This window comes from Oncorhynchus tshawytscha, linkage group LG01 (genome assembly GCF_018296145.1).
Source record: "Oncorhynchus tshawytscha isolate Ot180627B linkage group LG01, Otsh_v2.0, whole genome shotgun sequence".
Lineage (NCBI taxonomy): Eukaryota > Metazoa > Chordata > Actinopteri > Salmoniformes > Salmonidae > Oncorhynchus > Oncorhynchus tshawytscha.
Window position 1 is genome coordinate 15,362,009 of NC_056429.1, and position 15,062 is coordinate 15,377,070.

Consider the following 15,062-nt stretch of genomic DNA (forward strand, 5'->3'; position numbering starts at 1 on the left):
GTCAATGAACCTCTTAAAAGACAAACCCATGAATTAAAGATTGATCTATGCTGCCAGTTTGGCATCTGCAGTGTCTCAGGAGTTCCTTATTTCTCATTGAGAGGCTCCTTCCATAATGAGAAACTAGATCTGGAAAATACTAGCATAATACATGAGTTAATATAGTCAAATCTTCCCATCACCTAGTCACAGCAAAACAAATGTATTGATCATAGAACATCATAACTCGATAGGTATGGTTACTATAACATTGGTATTTACCTGGTTATTCCATAATAGCCTAATTAAAAGACACATAGGCTAGTGGAAGTTCTATTCCCATTACACAAAATAAAAATGGGACAAGGAGAACTTTGACATGACTGAGAAGAGCATGTGATGTGGGAGAGTCTCAAATAGAATGAGCAGAAAATGCTTTGTCGTGCAGAAAAGGAGACCAACTAGGCTACTACAAAGAGGATGTAGGCTATTCCAAAGAGGATATAGGCTATTCCAAAGAGGATATAGGCTATCTGTCAGCTGACTTCACTCGCCATATTTTGAGGGTCTGAGCATGGAGCATTTCAGGGCAAGCAAACACTTGGTTTGAAGTGTCTTTCACTGTACATTGCCTTCGGTTCTTGTTGTAGCAGTCTACTGTTGCCTACCTGCCACGGCATTCCAGGATAATTAGCCTACATTTTTCACCTACTGGCGCTTTGCCAATAACAGCTGCTCACCGTCATAGCGCTATAGGTACGCGACCTAATCCAGCAAGCAAACGGTTTGTCACATGACTGTGCTCACCATGAGTTTATTTCCGCGTTCATTCGGTACAGAATGATTTGATAGAGAGAGGTGCATACCTGAACCGTTGCGGTCCGCAAAACGCGCCGCCGAGCCAAGGCGATATTCTGAGAAAAGGGACTCCGGCATTAGCATTGCTTGGACACACGCTGCAGCAAGAACATGCTCACCCGGGTGAAATCAGCTGTGGCCAATTTTATGGGCGGTATGATGGCTGGCAGTTCGAACAGTGAACCTCTCGGTGGCTCCGATTTACCGCTGAAATACCCGTACACAAGACCGGAGTTTCTGGGACTGTCACCGGATGAAATCGAGTGCTCGGCGGATCATATTGCTCGGCCGATACTCATTCTGAAAGAGACGAAGAGGCTGCCGTGGGCCACTGGTTATGCAGAGTAAGTATGCGTCCATCTTTATTAAGTCGCAGCAGGTTACAGCATGCACATTGCACTACCTGCACCAGAGGAAGCGTAAACATCAGCCTCATTTGATTGTGCCCCGGTTAGTTCCATGGGAATAGGCTATAATTGCGTCTGTCAGCGTAGCCTGCCACACTAGTGCAATGGGTTGGCAACAGGCAGCCCTTGTGCCAAAACTTGCCCGCAGGTGCTATTTATTTATGATTTACGTTTTTTTAAATCAAAGATTGTTAAACATTTGTTTAAATTAGGCAATCTTTTCCCAAGAGACGTGATCGTGTCGCAATGTAATCAATGTTTGAAATTATTGTTATTTTCAAAAACAATCTGTTTTTGGGCTTTGTTATGGTCAATTTGTAGTGTACAAATTATTATAATTATGTTCTGACCCTACCATCCATTCAGACAAAAATCATCCAGCAGCTTAATTTAGTTGCCTACCCAGTATTATGTCACCCATTAGGACACTACATCACTGCCAAGTCTAAGGGTAGAGCTCGAACATTCTAGCCTCTTGGGTGCTGCCATAGTTTCATTAGAAGTACCTGTCCAAGAAGGTCGGGGCGGCAGGGTAGCCTAGTGGTTAGAGCGTTGGACTAGTAGGAAGGTTGCAAGTTCAAATCCCTGAGCTGACAAGGTACAAATCTGTCGTTCTGCCCCTGAACAGGCACTGTTCCTAGGCCGTCATTGAAAATAAGAATTTGTTCTCAACTGACTTGCCTAGTTAAATAAAGGTAAAATAAAATAAAAAGTCATTGGCCACAGATAAAATTGTCAAATCATGTTACATGTGCAGTTGCTTTGATTGGACTGATCATGTCAACATCATACTTTCAATCTTAGCCATTGGATGTAAACATTACACAACAAGTTGGAAATCTCAAATTCAACAATGTGTTGGTTGAAAGGAATCAGTGAAAGTAGCATTGTAAAGTAACACTAGCCTGCTATTTAGTGGATTGGCTGTGTGGTCTGAAATCTGTGAGTAAGGGGCTCTTTTCCAAGTTTAAAATAATAAACATTCAAAATTGGCCATGCTGTCAATGAAGCATGATTTGTGCCTCACTAAAAACAATTTAACTCGGATCTGCGAAAACTTGACTTCAGTGAGTTCAAGACAACTGGGAAATCGGGAATAAAGGAGCTCCGACTGGGAAAATACGGTTTGAAAGGTCATCCAATTCGGAATTGTAAATTCGTTCCTCTTTCTAGAGCTACGACCTGAATATCAATGATTCAACCTTGCATTTTTCCGAGTTCCCAGTTGTTTTGAATGCACCCACCATAAATCCTGAGAATGCCAGACTGACGACAAAATTTGCCCACAAATGACCGCCACGCCACCTTCCTGTGAGCACAGCACAACAAGGTGATCCAAAAATGTATTGTATGCTGCTGCATAAATTATGTAATATGCCAGGGAGATATGTATACTGTAGCTAATAAAGTAATACTAAGTGTATGTTGTGTAGTAAGCTGTTAGTAGCCCATGTGCCTCACCTTAATAATTTGGTCTATTTACCCCTCTTCATTTCGCCTACTGTTCTGACTTGGCCTTGAAATACATCTACAGGTACACCTCCAATAGGCTAATTGACATAATTTGAGTCAATCAGAAGCTTCTAAAGCCATGAAATAATTTTGAAGAATTTTCCAAGCTGATTAGGCACAGTCAACTTAGTGTATGTAAACTTCTGACCCACTGGAATTGTGATACAGTGAATTATAAATGAAATAATCTCTCTGTAAACAATTGTTGGAAAAATGACTTGTCATGCACAAAGTAGATGTCCTACCCGACTTGCCAAATCTATTGTTTGTTAACAAGAAATTTGTTGAGTGGTTGAAAAACGAGTTGTAATGACTCCAACATAAGTGTATGCTAACTTCAACTGATATATATACATACATACATACATACATACATACATACATACATACATACATACATACATACATACATACACACACACACAAATAGTTTTAATGTCTGGTCATTGTCTGTCATTATATTTTAGACTATTTTCTCTCAAGCTTAATCTGTCCATCTATTCTCCACAGTTTTCCATTTCTTAGTAATTTCTCAGCTCTGGTAGACTGACATATTATCTGTCTATGATAAAGAAATGCAATTTGTAATACAAGGACACAGTGTGAAGGAAGGAGCTCTCCTCTGCATGGATGTTACAGCTTCAACTCCCATGTCCCGATGATTAACCCGATTTAGATGTGCAAATGCTTCTTCATCTCAAGCTAGACATGACTACTGGCACAAATCCACAAAACTGACCATAGCATTTTCGCCCAGTGCAAAAGAGTACAATATACAGTATTTAGGCCTAAGGCAGTGGTGAGTGATGTTCAAGATCGTCATGGTTTGAACTTCAAAGAACAAACATGTTTTTAATGGATCTGTGTTGTTTTAAATGACACCAAAACCCCTCTGTCTGCACCCCTCGACTGTGGAATGTTGAGAGTGATACCCGTTTACTCCCTCAGGATTAGAGATCACATCTCAATATCATCTCAATCATCTCAATCATCTCAACTAGCCACTAGGTATGGAGACATTTCAATCACAAGAATGAAAAAAGGATTAGCAGTAGAGGTCGACCGAATAATGGGAATGGCCGAGTAATTAGGGCAGATTTCAAGTTTTCATAACAATCGGATATCAGTATTTTTGGACACCAATTTGGTCAATTATTATGTTTTATTTACACCTTTTTAAAATCTTTATTTAACTAGGCAAGTCAGTTAAGAACACATTCTTATTTTCAATGACGGAAAAACAAAAAAACAATCAATCAATCATAATGACTAGTTTACTATACATGGTTGATGATATTACTAGTTTATCTAGCGCGTCCTGCGTTGCATATAATCGATGCGGTGCGTATCGTTGCTCCAACGTGTACCTAACCATGAACATCAATGCCTTTCTTAAATCAATACACAGAAGTATATATTTTTAAACCTGCATATTTAGCTAAAAGAAATCCAGGTTAGCAGGCAATATTAATCAGGTGAAATTGTGTCACTTCTCTTGCGTTCATTGCACGCAGTCAGTGTATATGCAACAGTTTGGGCCACCTCATTTGCCAGAATTTTACCTAATTATGACATAACATTGAAGGTTGCAATGTAACAGGAATATTTAGACTAATGGATGCCACCCCATACGGAACGTTTCCGTATTTCACTGAAAGAATAAACATCTTGTTTTCGAGGTGATACTTTCCGGATTCGATCATATTAATGACCTAAGGCTTGTATTTCTGTGTTTTATTATGTTATAATTAAGTCTATGATTTGATAGAGCAGTCTGACTGAGCAGTGGTAGGCAGCAGCAGGCTCGTAAGCATTCATTCAAACAGCACTTTTGTGCGTTTTGCCAGCAGTTCTTCGTTGTGCGTCAAGCATTGCGCTGTTTATGACTTCAAGCCTATCAACTCCCGAGATTAGGCTTGTGTAACTGATATGAAATAGCTAGCTAGTTAGCGGGGTGTGCGCTAATAGCGTTTCAAACGTCACTCGCTCTGAGACTTGGAGTGGTTGTTCTTCTTGCTCTGCATGGGTAAGGCTGCTTCGAGGGAGGCTGTTGTCGTTGTGTTCCTGGTTTGAGCCCAAGGAGGAGCGAGGAGAGGGACTGAAGCTATACTGTTCCACTGGCAATACTAAAGTGCCTATAAGAACATCCAATAGTCAAAGCTCAATGAAATACAAATGGTATCGAGAGAAATAGTCCTATAATTCCTATAATAACTACAGCCTAAAACTTCTTACCTGGGAATATTGAAGACTCATGTTAAAAGGAACCACCAGCTTTCATGTTCTGAGCAAGGAACTTAAATGTTAGCTTTCTTACATGGCACATTTTGCACTTTCTTCTCCAACACTTTATTTTTGCATTATTTAAACCAAATTGAACATGTTTCATTATTTATTTGAGGCTAAATTGATTTTATTGATATATTATATTAAGTTAAAATAAGTGTTCATTCAGAATTGTTGTAATTGTCATTATTACAAATAAATTGAAATATAGGCCGATTTAATCGGTATCAGCCTTTTTTGGTCCTCCAATAATCGGTATCGGCGTTGAAAAATCATAATCGGTTGACCTCTAAGGTCGAAGGTGAACCCTTCTAAAAACTATTTTTGGTTCCAGGTAGAACTCTTTCGGGTTCCATGAAGAACCCTTTCCACAGAGGGTTCTACACGAAACCCAAAAGGGTTCTACCTGGAACCAAAAAAGGTTATTCTATGGGGACAGCGGAAGATCCCATTTGGACAACCATGGTCATTCAGCACCTACTCGGCATGCATGCTGCAAAGCACCAGTTTACACGCCACTACAAATAAAAGCAATCTAGTCCATGTGAGGCTATGCCCAACATGCCTCTGCCAGCTCTCCGTGTAGGCATGGCACTGCTACACTGCAGTGGATTTGTCAACAGCTGGTTGACCAGCAGGCCGTGTTGTTGTGGTGAGACCTGGCCCATCTCCTCCCAGCCGGAAGCCAGGCCATATTGAGATGATGTGATATCTACTGATCCACTTAGGGAGAGAATAAACAGTGTCCTGTGCCAAGGAATCACCCTCTAACTGTGATAACCTAGTCATAGGCTGTGTTATAAGAGCTGGATGCAGGCTGTTGTATTTAACTGATGGATGGAGAAAGAATATAAATGATATTGCAGTCTAAACTAAAGCAGCATCCCTCCTCTGACCCAGCCGCTTCGCACGCTCTCTCCCGGTCTGCTGTCAGGTCTTGTTAGCGCTAACATTTCAGAAGGGCAGAGAGTCCTCCTCTCTCTCTTCCTCTCTCCCTGCTTCCTGTCCTGCATTTACATAGCACTCATGAACTGAATGGATAAGGATCAATACATCAGTCGATATGTGTTTCTATGTAGCATGAACACTGCTACTTTGATGACTGGAGGCCGGCGGACATGCATGTCTAAGGGGATGTCGGTCAACTTCAGAGTACCCATACATATCACTGTACTCACATAGATAGTGGATGGTGTAGCACATGATGTAGTAGCATAATGTTTCTACTGTACATAGTTTCTATCTCATAACAAGGCAGATGTCCACAAGAAAATGAGAGCAGTTTCAGGTCAATTGTCCACCAATCACGGCGACTGTTATACACAGGAACTGCATCAGTGTCATCATTTTAAGTGTTCTCCTTTCCTAATATAATGTTATGGTTTGAGCGTGATTTAAATGTAATCTAATCACTCACTTTGGGTTCGAATGATCAATCAAGTCGTGCCTTTGTCATTTAAATAGATCCTGACAATATAATCAGAATGTATAAGAGAGGAATTAGATTACACGAGAAATGTCTATTCTGTCGAATGATCAAGGTCTGCTTGTGAAGTAAGATTACTGGTGATAAGAGAATTGTACTTCTCCTAAGATGCAATTTTCACAATGGAGACTGATGGTTTGCTCTTCTCTGCACCGGCTTTGTTCAGACTATGACTGATTACACAATCACACCCTTCACATGCACATCAGTGTTGGGGAGTAGTAAACTACATGTAGTTCAATTAGTAATTTAACTACAGTTGCTTTTTTTTTTTTTTTACAATGTAGCGGTGTAGCTAACTACTGGAACTACACACCGTCTTCTGCAAAAATAAAATATGGGTAGGCAATCATTTTTGGGTTCAGACCTGCCTAATTCTCACTTGAAACATTTATTTTTGTTTTAACAGAAGGTGTAATTTGGCCTATTAACATACGACCCCAAAGTGATTGGTTCTTGGAATTTGTATTCTGACATTTCAGATTTACATCTAATTTTTCACAAAGTAGTTTTTACTTTTTCAAAGTAACAAACTTTTTTTTTTTGCTCTCTGCATTGTTGGTCTACAGCTGTTTTACGAAGCATGTGACATACGATTTGATTTATATTTTCTTAAGGGTAGCTTTAGTGTTGCTTAACTTCCTCCAGTGTGAAGTATTTGGTACTGTAGCTTGGTAAACTATTTTGAGTAGCTTTCCCAACACTGATGCACATTGATTCAGTATTCAGTATTCTACTGCGTAACAGTCCAATTCTGACTTCAAAGCCAAGCATATCACTGGCTACATTCCCAAACCCACACAAGCACAACACTTAGCAATGTCCAATACATTGGCTTGTTTTGACGTGATATGCTCGTGTTGACTGTTGATATTGGAACACAGCCACTGCCCTATTATTAGGACCAGGCAATGGTACACAATGATGGGTCCAAATGCATTCGGGTCTATTTAAGGTCAGACCGAGTAAGTGAGGCCAAATATAGAGGAAGTGGAATGAGGTAACCAACTGAATACCACAATCACTGTCTCAGAAGATGCTGTTCATCCCTTAGGCCTGACCTGGCTGCCCATTCCACTCAGATCAAATATCTATCAAGATAAAAGTGTAACACTTGATGGTCGGGAGTCCAGCTCTGCAGCTCCACCTCCTTGTAGCTCCATCTCAGACAGTCTGGGCTCAAACACCTAGGGATCATTCATTACAGTATCTTTATCTGTGGCAGGGTTTCCCAATCTCGGTCCTGGGGCCTCCCAGTGGTGCACGTTTAGATTTTTGACCCTAGCACATGGCTTTTTCAAATAATCAAAGCTTAATGATGAGGTGATTATTTGAATCAGCTGTGTAGAGCTAGGGCAAAAAACAAAATGTGAGGTAGGAGGTCCCATGACCGAGTTTGGGAATCCCTGATCTATGGGAAACTGCTGAGGTGGAGGTAATTTTGTGTAATCTGCCTGGTATCAGAAACACTATTTAAACTAAAAAAGTATCCTCAACCATAAAGTACACTAAACCCCTCCCTCTGGAACTGGACCCTGGACTTCCTGACGGGCACACTCCAGGTGATGAGGGTAGTCAACAAAACCTCCACCATGCTGACTCTTAATATGGGCCCCCCAGGGCTGTGTGCTTAAATATATTTATGTTAATTTTGACAGGGAAGACATTTTGAGACAGGTCTCTTTTTCAAATGTGCCCTGTATAATATAACATTATACACTATATATAAACTCAGCAAAAAAAAGAAACGTCCTCTCACTGTCAACTGCGTTTATTTTCAGCAAACTTAACGTGTAAATATTTGTATGAACATAACAAGATTCAACAACTGAGACATAAACTGAACAAGTTCCACAGACATGTGACTAACAGAAATGGAATAATGTGTCCCTGAACAAAGGGAGGGGGGGGAGGGTCAAAATCAAAACTAACAGTCAGTATCTGGTGTGGCCACCAGCTGCATTAAGTACTGCAGTGCATCTCCTCCTTATGGACTGCACCAGATTTGCCATTTCTTGCTGTGAGATGTTACCCCACTCTTCCACCAAGGCACCTGCAAGTTTCTGGACATTTCTGGGGGAAATGGCCCTAGTCCTCTCCCTCCAATCCAACTGTTCCCAGATGTGCTCAATGGGATTGAGATGCACAGTATTGAGCTTGCCTGCAATGACAACAAGCACAGTCCGATGATGCTGTGACACACCGCCCCAGACCATGACGGACCCTCCACCTCCAAATTGATCCCGCTCCAGAGTACAGGCCTCGGTGTAACGCTCATTCCTTCGACGATAAAGGCGAATCTGACCATCACCCTGGTGAGACAAAACCGCGACTCGTCAGTGAAGAGCACTTTTTGCCAGTCCTGTCTGGTCCAGCAACGGTGGGTTCAGCGCTGTCTTAGGCGTCTCACAGTACGGACATTGCAATTTATTGCCCTGCAGTCCTCATGCCTCCTTGCAGCATGCCTAAGGCACGTTCACGCAGATGAGCAGGGACCCTGGGCATCTTTCTTTTGGTGTTTTTCAGAGTCAGTAGAAAGGCTTCTTTAGTGTCCTAAGTTTTCATAACTGTGACCTTAATTGCCTACATCTGTAAGCTGTTAGTGTCTTAATGACCGTTCCACAGGTGCATGTTCATTAATTGTTTATGGTTTATTGAACAAGCTTGGGAAACCGTGTTTAAACCCTTTACAATGAAGATCTGTGAAGTTGTTTTTTTTACGAATGATCTTTGAAAGACAGGGTCATGAAAAGGGGACGTTTCTTTTTTTTGCTGAGTTTACATACATACATACACACACACACATTACAATACAAAAACAGTCATGGGAAGTACAAACAAAACCATCACAAATCAACTAGAAAAACTGTTACATTCCTCCACAAATAAGTCCCCAATTAATGCTTTAAATTGCCTGAATGGTACCAGAACATCAAGATGAAATGTACTTTGAATTTTGTTTACAAAAATACGGTGCATTAGAACTAAAAGCAGCTTTACCTAGCTCAGTGGAGACCCTATGAACCTCGAGTTAACCAATCCTGTGAACGGGTCAGGCAACTCTGGTGTATCTACTCGACAGCAAAGTTAGCTAAGACGGAAGTAGGGCCTTGTAAACAAAAAGGAGTAATGTGGTGATCTGCGGGTCTTTAGCAAAGTCCAGTCAACATTTTGATGCAGTGGTGAGTCTCAAAACTGTTACGTGTAACAAAGGCACTATGGTAGATGGCATCCAATGGTTTAAAAGTAGTAGCAGCTGCACTTTGATAAATAATTTCACCATAATCAAGAACAGATAAGGTTGATTGAATAATCTGTTTACTACTGCTTAGAGAGAGCTCAATATGTTTGTGTAGAAAAAGCCACATTTAAATCTTAGCTTCTTAACCAGTCATTTGTTTTTAAAATTTCAAATCCATATCAATACAAATGCCTAAGTGTGTGTGTGTGTATATATATATATATATATATATATGCAGGAACATGTTAGATTGGAGAACCATCTGATGAGTCAACAGTGCCTTTTTTCCACACTTTGTTACGTTACAGCCTTATTTTAAAACGTATATTAAATTGTTTTTCACCCCCCATCAATCTACACACAATACCCAATATTGAGAAATCAAAAACAGGTTTGTAGAAATGTTTGTTAATTTATAAACTGAAATAGCACATTTACATAAGTATTCAGACCCTTTATTCAGTACTTTGTTGAAGCACCTTTTGGCAGTGATTACAGCAGCGAGTCTTTGATTGGGGAGTTTCTCCCAATCAAATCAAGTTTTATTTGCCATGTGTTTAGCAGGTGTTATTGCGGGTGTAGCGAAATGTTTGCGTTTCCAGCTCCAACGGTGCAGTAATATTACTTATATCTAACAATACACACAAATAAATGTGAAGTAAAGGAATGAAATTAAGAATGTCAATATTTGTGCTAGCAATGTCAGAGCGGCATAGATGAAGATACAGTAGAATAGGATGGAATACAGTGTATATACATATGAGATGATATGTAAACATTAAAGTTACTAGTGTTCCATTATTAAAGTGGCCAGTGATGATTTCAAGTCTATGTATATGGGGCAGCAGCCTCTGTGCTAGTGATGGCTATTTAACAGTCTGATGGCCTTGAGATAAAAGCTGTTGTTCAGTCTCTCGGTTCCAGCTTTGATGCACCAGTACTGACCTCGCTTCTGGATGATAGCGGGGTGAACATTCAGTGGCTCGGGTGGTTGTAGTCCTAGATGATCTTTTTGGTCTTCCTGTGACATCTGGTGCAGTAAGTATCCAGGAGGGCAGGGAGTACAGGAGGTGCTAACCACGCATCCATGTGGGGCCCCAGTGTTGAGGATCAGCGAAGTGGATGTGTTGTTTCCTACCTTCACCACCTGGGGGCGGCCTGTCAGTAAGTCCAGGACTCAGTTGCACAGGACAGGGTTCAGACCTAGGGCCTCAAGCTTAATGATGAGCTTGGAGGGTACTATGGTGTTGAATGCTGAGCTAGTCAATGAAAAGCATTCTAACATAGATATTCCTCTTGTCCAGATGGGATAGGGCAGTGTGCAGTGCGATTGCATAGTCCATTGGGGCGGTAAGCAAATTGAAGTGGGTCTAGGGTGTCAGGAAAGGTAGAGGTGATAAGATCCATGACTAGTCTCTCAAAGTACTTCATGATGACATAAGTGAGTGCTACGGGGAAATAGTCATTTAGTTCAGTTACCTTGTTTTCTTGGGTACAGGAACAATGGTGAACACCTTGAAACATGTGGGGACAGCAGACTGGGATAGGTAGAGATTGAATATGTCCGTAAACACTCCAGCCAGCTGGTCTGCGCATGCTCTGAGGATGCGGCTAGGGATGCCGTCGGGGAAATTCTGATCCCCATCAATCCCGTTAGCCTGAGTTCTGTCATGAAGATGATCATGAAACCATTAACTGGCGTCAAAGCTCAGGCCTGTGGAGGACAACTTATTCAATAAAATAACATGATCAACAGTATCAAAAGCTTTTGATAGGTCCACAAGCAAAGCAGCACATTTCATTGTAGTGTCTGAAACATTGACAAGATCATTAACAGCTAAAGTGGTGGCTTGAATAGTGCAATGCCCTGATTGGTTTACATTGAAAATACAGTTCTCAGATTAAAAAAAGAGTAAAGTTTACTAAGAATTCAAGACAAGGAAGCCTTGAAATGTAGCGATTGAATTATTAAGATAACTACTCTCCCGTCCTTATGGAGTGGCAAGAAGAGCTGATTTCCATATTTCAATATTTCATGATAACGTTAAATAAAACATCTGGGTTATTAAGCAAATAATGATGGGCGCTGCACGCTTAAGCAGACCGGGGTCCAATTAGTCGGCCCCTGTGGATTTCTTGTTGTCTATTGCTGTAGCAAAGCGTCCAGAACTTTTTTTTCTGTAAATAGCCTAAAAGAAAAGGTTTGACTATAATTTCTCTTCTCATTCACTAGGTTTCCCCTATCAGCTTCCAGCCCAATATCATTGTGAATTGGCTTAGAAGTTCTTTCAAAGAGAGCCTGCTGAAATAAAATGTTCTTTAAAAGCATCAATGATGGTATTTTTCCTGTAATGAGGCCAGTGTCTGAATTAATTTGTTGTGGCAAAGAGGTGGAAGTAGAACCCTTTTTTTGTGATTTGACAGTTTTCCAGAATATAGCCAGGTTCCCATTACAATCTGAAAGAATGGCTACATAATAATCAGATGTAGTCTTTCTGATTTGTCTTGCACAATGATTCCTCAGTTGCTTACAAGCTTGCGAGTCCGGGCCTAACCCTGTGTTCCTGGCCTTGATCCAAGCATCATCTCTTTTATGAAAGACTTCTGATAATGCCGGAGTGTACCAGGCATTCAATCTACCTTTCAACCTTTCATTTTTTTGAACGGAGCATGATTATCCACAATATTATTGAAGACATCTTAATAACAATGTATTATATTTTTTGCTCAATCTGAGAAGGGAGGCCCACCCATGTCTATGCCAAAGGAAAAGCCCATCCATGTCTATGCCAAAGGAAAAGCCCACCCATGTCTATGCCAAAGGAAAAGCCCACCCATGTCTATGCCAAAGGAAAAGCCCATCCATGTCTATGCCAAAGGAAAAGCCCATCCATGTCTATGCCAAAGGAAAAGCCCACCCATGTCTATGCCAAAGGAAAAGCCCATCCATGTCTATGCCAAAGGAAAAGCCCATCCATGTCTATGCCAAAGGAAAAGCCCATCCATGTCTATGCCAAAGGAAAAGCCCATCCATGTCTATGCCAAAGGAAAAGCCCATCCATGCCTATGCCAAAGGAAAAGCCCATCCATGCCTATGCCAAAGGAAAAGCCCACCCATGTCTATGCCAAAGGAAAAGCCCATCCATGCCTACACCAGAAAGACACATCAATCGCAGATAAAGCAGCTGAGTAAGCGAAACAGTGCCCCCTCTGTCTCGATATGTGTAGACCATGTATCTGATGCTGTCTGGACAAATAGAGGATGGAATGTCATACTATTTCTGGCCAGACCGCATCAGATACATGGTCTACACATACTGAGACAGAGGGGCACTGATTTGCTCGCTGTGCTGTTCTCTCCAGTAAGAGAGTTTCAGCAGAGAGGAAGAGGCGAAGCAAGAGGGCTCACTCTCACCAAAATCTGTCCAGAATAAGCCTAATGTGTTTCTATGGGCATACTATGCAGACCTAAGCTTGTTGCCTGCCTTCGCGCCTTTAGAACAATGCCTCCCATTGTTAGGGTGGAGACATGAGCGTCTTGTCATTACATACCCTACAGATCTCTGGTTTTAGCCACTTGTGATTTGGAAAGGAAAGTTTTGATGCTGGCTTCCCCTAAAGTAAATGTATGTTTTGCCAAAATGATATAATTACTCATGTCCAAATAAAGCCATGGAAAATACTTCACCAGAGAGCATGACTTAGTCACAGAGGATCATTAGCTTCTGTAAAAATAAAAAATAGCTGTGGATTATTTCAAAGCACAAGTGCTTAGGCATTGGAAAGCCCGCAATTTGGGCAGCGTGCTTGGCAGTAGGCCTAGCAGATTGAGTTGCGGCTGTCAGTGAAAAGCACCTTAAACAGCGGTCACCAACCTTTTCTGAGTTCAGATCACTTTCGGAGTCAAAATGCAAGCTGAGATGTACTGCTCAGATTTTTTTTGAAGCCATATTTAAACGTAAGCCTGTGCAACATTCACCAACTAAAAACAGTTCTGTAGCAATGAGGTTTGTGCAGTAGGCTATAGGCCCAATACATTATCACTGCATATTGGCTATGCTTGAATTGCCCTGCAGACATTGTTTTTCTCAGACCATTTAGAAAATATATTTAAACATTTTAGGTATATGATTACACTGGTATAGAACATGTGTTGTATTACTTGTGAGGCACAGCTGAGTTAACATGCGGTTGAAATCGGAAGTTTACATACACCATCGCCAAATACATTTAAATTCAGTTTTTCACAATTCCTAATATTTAATCCTAGTAAAGATTCCCTGTCTTAGGTCAGTTAGGATCCACCACTTTATTTTAAGAATGTGAAATGTCTAGTAGAGAGAGTGATTGATTTATTTTAGCTTTTATTTCTTTCATCATATTCCCAGTGGGTCAGAAGTGTACATGCACTCAATTAGTATTTGGTAGCATTGCCTTTAAATTGTTTAACTTGGGTCAAACATTTCAGGTAGCCTTCCACAAGTTTCCCACAATAAGTTGGGTGAATTTTATCCCATTCCTCCTGACAGAGCTGGTGTAACTGAGTCACGTTTGTAGGCCTCCTTGCTCGCACACACTTTTTCACTTCTGCCCACAAATGTTCTTTAGGATTGAGGTCAGGGCTTTGTGATGGCCACTCCAATACCTTGACTTTGTTTTCAAACCATTTTCCACAACTTTGTAAGTATGCTTTGGGTCATTGTCCATTTGGAAGACCCATTTGCAACCAAGCTTGAACTTCCTGATGTCTTGAGATGTTGCGTAAATATATCCACATAATTTTCCTGACTCATGATGCCATCTATTTTGTGAAGTGCATCAGTCCCTCCTGCAGCAAAGCACCCCCAGAATATGATGCTGCCACCTCCGTGCTTCACAGTTGGGATGGTGTTCTTCAGCTTACAAGCCTCCCCCTTTTTCCTCCAAACATAACAATGGTCATTATGGCCAAACATTTCTATTTTTGTTTCATCAGACCAGAGGACATTTCTCCAAAAAGTACAATCTTTGTCCCCATGTGCAGTTGCAAACCGTAGTCTAGCTTTTTTATGGCGGTTTTGGAGCAGCGGCATCTTCCTTGCTGAGCGTTCTTTCAGGTTATGTCGATATAGAACTTGTTTTACTGTGGATATAGATACTTTTGTACCTTTTCCCCCAGCATCTTCACAAGGTCTTTTGCTGCTGTTCTTGGATTGATTTGCACATTTGCACCGAAGTACGGTCATCTCTAGGAGACAGACATTGTCTCCTTCCTGAGCGGTATGACGGCTGTGTGGTCCATGGTGTTTATACT

The 15,062-nt window shown here is 41.1% G+C and overlaps 1 protein-coding gene across 1 annotated transcript in view; it reads left to right on the forward strand.

Annotated features, from left to right (window-relative positions):
* The first annotated feature begins 487 nt into the window (after positions 1-487).
* LOC112226663 (protein phosphatase 1H) overlaps positions 488-15,062 on the forward strand; it is a 41,203-nt gene continuing 26,628 nt past the window's right edge. Inside the window, exon 1 of the mRNA XM_024391171.2 lies at positions 488-1,181. Coding sequence (XP_024246939.1) covers positions 949-1,181 — 233 coding nt within the window. The 5' untranslated portion in view covers positions 488-948. The remainder of the gene's footprint in view (positions 1,182-15,062) is intronic.